This window comes from Barbatula barbatula (assembly GCF_947034865.1).
Source record: "Barbatula barbatula genome assembly, chromosome: 22".
Taxonomy (NCBI): Eukaryota; Metazoa; Chordata; class Actinopteri; order Cypriniformes; family Nemacheilidae; genus Barbatula; species Barbatula barbatula.
Genome location: NC_136785.1, coordinates 13,559,654 through 13,565,653, shown reverse-complemented (window position 1 = coordinate 13,565,653; position 6,000 = coordinate 13,559,654). Strand labels below are relative to the sequence as shown.

The 6,000-nt window shown below is 40.9% G+C and overlaps 1 protein-coding gene across 1 annotated transcript in view; it reads left to right on the top strand.

Annotated features, from left to right (window-relative positions):
* The first annotated feature begins 383 nt into the window (after window positions 1–383).
* The window catches only part of LOC306911196 (rho GTPase-activating protein 7), a 42,022-nt gene continuing 36,405 nt past the window's right edge, over window positions 384–6,000 (top strand). Inside the window, exon 1 of the mRNA XM_079486338.1 lies at window positions 384–839. Within this exon, the coding sequence (XP_079342464.1) occupies window positions 725–839 (115 nt within the window). The 5' untranslated portion in view covers window positions 384–724. The remainder of the gene's footprint in view (window positions 840–6,000) is intronic.

Here is a 6,000-nt window from a genome sequence, read left to right as displayed (position 1 = left end):
ATATTTTTGTACGATTCACATCGTTTTAATTCATGTGAATTAGCCACCTCGTAAAATAGTTACGAACTCCTCTGAGATCATATCGGTTTAGGGGACTCCCATCTGATCAACCAGTTAAACCAGTTACGTAAATCTGGCTTGGCCAGGCTGGGGGCAAGCCTCGGCTGACAAACCTTAGCTTAGGCTGGCTTAAGCAGTTTTTTAAACAGGGAAGGGCTTAAAGTGTGAAATTACAGCAAATAAAGAAGTTCTCCTTCGAAATGGGAAGTTCGGGCAAGCTGGAGGGACTGTACAAAAAGAAAATATGAAGCAAAAAGAGGGACAGTCCTTAACTATTTCCCCACCCTTTAACAAAAAAGACATCCAAACTCAATATTTATCTTAGTGTCCTGCATAGAAACAAGCGTGCATAACTGGTGGCTGTCCAGATGCAGAAGTGAAGGCAAGGGGGCCGAGGAGGGGTGGTGACGCTTAACCCAAAGTCGATGCTATTTCCTTTTCAGGCTCCTCTGACCCCTAGCTCGGGAGGAAAAAGGTTTTCTCCCCCCATCCTTCTCACTACCCTACTTTCCCTCTCGCTTACACAATCTCAAGCACATTAGAGGGTGTCTTCAAACCCTATGCAGACTTTCAGCATCAAGTGTCCAACTAGTAAGAAAGCAGCTTCTCTCTGCGCCCGGCACGTATGGAATGAACGGAGCTGACGGTTGGAAGGCACGTGGATATGGCACATACCGTGAAAACTCCACTCAGGAGGTCTTTTAGCGAGCATGTGAAGGATTCTACTAACAAAGCTTGGGATATATTCTGGAAGAGCGCACGTGAGAAACGCCTGTCAGGTAAGGATCACGTCCCTTATTGTCATGCGAGCGTGTAGCTTAGTCCATCCTTTCATGTTCTTGCTTTATGAAATTTCATAAATGATTGTCGGTGAAATAGCACAAGCCAAAAGTTAAAGGAGAATCATGCCAGGTTAGCACTTACGGTTTCACGGTATCTATTTTAACTGCAGCCAGATACATATTTTAAGAATTTTTAGAGGCTGTTATATAAACGGTGCCTACAGGTACAGTCTGCCGAAATACTTTGCACAAATCATCTTTGTCGTGCATTTCCTTTTTTACTCCCTAAACAGTGCCAACATCGAAGTGTTGAAGTGCTTTCAGCAATAATTGAGCTTTCAAATATGCTACGTGCTTTCAGATGATATGTAAGCGTAAAATTACAGTGAGGCATCAAAGTGACAGCCACAATGATTCTATTAACTCCGAGTGGAGTGTGTGGAATTTTCTGAGCTTACCCAGGTTAAGAAGAACTTCCCATCACCTCAAAAGAAGAGATTTTCTATCGTTTGGGCAAGACGTACAACCACTGTTGATTAAGATCTTGCAATTGATAAACCAGAAAACATAACGGCTCTCTTGACATTTATTCTATTAGATAAGTACAGAATACCTGCTGTTGAATGATTGCTAATAATTTGTTTTGGGTCATACTTTGCTGGCTGGTCTTGGATTTCATGCTGACATATTTTGCTTGGATGCAGCATCTTTCAGGTTTTTGGTTTTCATTTTGAAACTTATTACTTGCTTTATAAGTGATAATGTGGCTCTTGAATATGTAAGCTTAACCAAAAATGATAAGAGGGTCTATGTTAACAGGGGCCAACTAACAGGAGCCAGTTAATTGCTAGGATATCCACCTCACAGGCTTCAAAGAGACTGCAGGAAATGGCCTTTGGTCGAAATGAGACCTTGTCAGAAGACCAAATCTTCTTTAATAGCCTTCCTGTCTCTCTCACCTTCTCTTCTTACAGTGTCTCTCTCATTGCTCTCTTCTTTTCTTTTCCATGCTCGTGCAGGGTGGGGATTTTTGTCTCATACATCACAACCCTGTCCTAATATTTACTTCCTGACCCAGCTTGTCATAACTCAGTCCAAATATGGTTGTGTGCTTATCACGATGTCCGAAGATCCGCGTCCACCAGATGCGGGCCATAAATGCGACGTTAAGCTTTCTCATAGCCAATAAAAACGGAATGTTGCCAAACACGAACTATCCCTTATTAAACTCGGTAGGACGCCAAGGACTCGCAATCGCCGCAGCACCTAGCGGCCAAGTGAATTACGACGCAACGCTAGCGAAACCATGGTCTGGCCACGTCTGGAGTAAACATCTGGCCAAAAGAGAGATTGGAGCTGCGGAGCTGATCTGTGAGGTATCGCAATATCTGCTTTACGTCAACGACGACAGAAAGTATCGTGAAGAAATACATGCCAGCGCCTTCGCAACAAAAACACAGATACTTAATCACTTTTCCTTCTTTTCTATTGTACTACATCACTCGTTTTTTACATCGGTTTACACAGAAAAGATTGTCCTGCATTCACTACAGTCAGATTATATTTCACCCTTGCCAAGAGGCATTACCTCATCGCAGGAACCAGACCCACGTGTTCCTGGTGTGCCTGTCAGTGCAGTGTTTGTATGTATGTATCAACAGCGGGCAGGAGAGGAACTGTGTATAAAGAGTTCCATTATGATGCAGAACAGGCCGTTCGCTCCAGAGATTACTGTGAGAAAAGCCTCACCAGATGTTGCAATCTCAAAAAAATGGAAGGGGAATGAGGGAAAAACGAAGCAGAAAAGAAACATACACAGCTGAACAAAAAATGGGAGGAAATGGGGTCAGATTCTCAATTTTTCTATGGAGAACAACAACAGCAGAGCGAAAGTTTATTTACTATGGACCACTTTGGAAGATGTAAACAACGGTCCAGAAGAACTTCCTGATTCATTTTCTTCACACCACACAAACGTTTGAAGAAAATGCAACAGAACATTTACAACTGAATCAAAATGTTAAACAAATATTTGTACTATAAAAAATATGAATATAATAAAAACAAAGTGAAACCAGAAGTGCTTCTAGGCCAGAGTTTATATCTTGGTCTGTAGACATGAATATAATAGAATATTGGAGAAATTTGTAATAAGCAGCGGTTTGAAACAATTGCACGTGGGAAATTCTGTCATATAATTTGCATCTCATTTCAACATTTATTTTTAAAAAATGTATAAAATGTTCTGTGCCTGATATGAACTTTCTCTGTTACACCAAGAATATATATGTCTTCCATTTAAAGCTTCACCTTATAAAACAATTATCAAAGTAAAGTTTCCTTGACGTCTGGTTCTATTAAATGAGTACAGCTTCTTCATCGGCTTAACCTTTTCCACAAGTTGGCATGATTTATTAGGGTCTTTATAAAATGCCTGTAACATATTTTGCTCAAATCACTCAATGGCTGAGTTAACAACACCCCTTTTGCCTTGACAAACGCACCAATGTTTGCAGCAACCTGTTTTAGTCAATGTCTCTTTAAATGCTAATGAGTTACTGCGCCCCATCCCCATTCCGTCCGGGGTGTTAACACAACGCACATGTAGTGCAGTGTTTCCCAATGCTGGTCCTCGGGGCGCACCTCCCAGAATGTTTTAGATTCAACCTGATTCAACTCATCAGCTTGTTGTTGTGTTAATTAGGGAGAGGACCAGGGTTAGGAAACACTGGTGTAGTGCATGCCATGGCCATGCCGTGGGTGTAAACATGCAGATTAATGGGCGGTAATAAGATAATGAGAACACCTCCCTGTGTCACAAGCGTAGAGAAATCTGATTGTCTCAATTTCTCACATGCTTGCAGGGAAAAGCACCGAAACAAAGTTAATGGGTTCTACTTTTTCACCTTTTCCAAGTTGGCAGATGCGCCGGGGACACGATTATAGTTCTTTAACATGGAAAAGTCGGGTTTTAAACCTCCTTTAAACCTCCTTCAAACATGGTTTTATCCCTGCAGCGCCATCTCTGTTTGAAACATAAAATTGCAAATGTAAAGTAGAGCATTATTTTAATCTTACTGTTGCGAATCAGGGTAAAGTATACCACTTATTTTTTATGTATCTGCTCAATAACTGATTTTTTTATGTTAAACCAAAAAGTGTTATGGTTTGCAGTACAATAAAATCGCATTTTTAGTCTTTATACTTTAGTACTTGTGCAACTGAGCAGAAAAATTTGATCGGCTCAAAAATTAAATGCCAGAAAGCAGCCTACAGTTAGGTCTGGATTTGATTTTGTATATGATTTTCAAACCAGTGGTTTCTTGTGTCTGTTAATGTTTTTCACAAGTGGGTTTGCTGGAATGCCTGCAGATCATCAGAAAGACAATAAATTCTACTGACCTGTTTTTCAGACCTTTTGTAGTGCTTGGTTTCAAAGGTTTCATTGGTTTACCTGCTATCCAGACGTTCAAAAATAGGATTCTCTCCCTTGTAATCAAATACATATGAACCAAATTAAGAAAGAATAATACCTTTATGCATCTAGAAACTGAAAATCAAGGAACACAGAAGAGCTTCTGACGCCAACTACAGATTTGAATCTTAAGAGTTTAAAGGGATAGTTCACCCAAAAACTAAATTTCTGTCATCATTTACTCACCTTAAGATTGTTCAAAACCTGTACACATTTGCTTGAAGAAATTTGGAATGATGTAAGTAACCAAACATATCTCGTCCCCCATTGATTTGGATACTTCCAAATAGTATTTATTTTTACTAGACCAATCAATGGGGATGAGATATTTTTGGTTAAATTTACATTAAGTCATTTAGCAGACATTTTTATCCAAAGCGACTTACAAAGAGTTCATTGAGCACTAAGCTATATGTCATACAAGAGCAATAGTACAATAGGTGCTAATACAAAGTTACTGGTTTCAACAAAAACTAGACCACTACCTGTTGAGAGAAGAGAGAGGGTTAGTGTAGATAAAAAAATTTTCTCATTTGTCTGTCAAGTATTCACAGAAGAGATGAGTTTTAAGTAGTTTTTTTGAAGGTTGTGAGAGATGTGGTTGACCGGACCGAGTTAAGAAGAATGTGCCACCAGGAAGAAGTTGTGAAGGAGAATGAGCGGGAAAGGGATTTAGTGCCCTTATGAGAAGGCATTACAAGGCGCCGCTGGTTTGCTGAACGCAGGGTTCTTGATGGGGTGTAGGAGTGTAGGAGGGTGTGAAAGTATGCCGGTGCAGATCCAGTGATAGTCCTGTAGGCAAGCATCAGTGACTTGAATCTGATACTGGCTTCAACCAGTAGCCAGTGGAGAGAGATGAAAAGGGGTGTCACATGAGCCCTTTTGGGCTGTTGAAAGACGAGGCGTGATGCTGCATTTTGAACCAGCTGAAGTGTTTTGAAAACCTTTGCAGGAGGACCAGCAAGGAGAGCATAGCAGTAGTCCAACCTTGAGCCTAACAGGGCCTGTACAAGGAGTTGTGCCGCATGCTCAGTGAGGTAGGGTCTAACCATTTGAATGTTGAATAAGGTATATCGGCAGGATCGTGTTGTCTTTGCAATGTCATCATTAAAGGACAGCTGTTCATCAAATACGACTCCGAGGCTCCTGGCTGATTCGAAGGGAGTGATTGGGGTATTGCAGAGTTGGATGGTGAGATCGTGTTGCACGTGGGATGTGCCAGAAACACGAGTAGTTCTGTCTTGGCCAGGTTCAGCTGGAGGTGGTGCTCTTTCATCCAAGTTGAGTTGTCATCTAGGCAGGCTGTTATGCAAGTTGATACAGTGGTACTGTGAAATGAGATTTAGATCTGGATGTCGTCAGCATAACAGTGAGATGAGAAGCCGTGTGCCTGTATGATGGGTCCTAAGGATGTTGTGTAGATCGATTACAAGGATACTTACAAATATCTTAGTTTGGTTTTAGAAGAAAAAATAAATGTGTAAAGGTTTGGAACAAACTGAGGGTGAGTAAGTGATGACAGAATTACCTTTTTGGGTGAACTATCCCTTTAAGTCGACCTTTTAGGTCTAAAACCAGCCTGAGATCTGGAATAGCAGAATTAGCATTCTGGCTACTTACAACTGGTCTCTATTAAACCAAAAGCTGAACGATTGATTACATCTGTCAGCAAGTTCACATAAA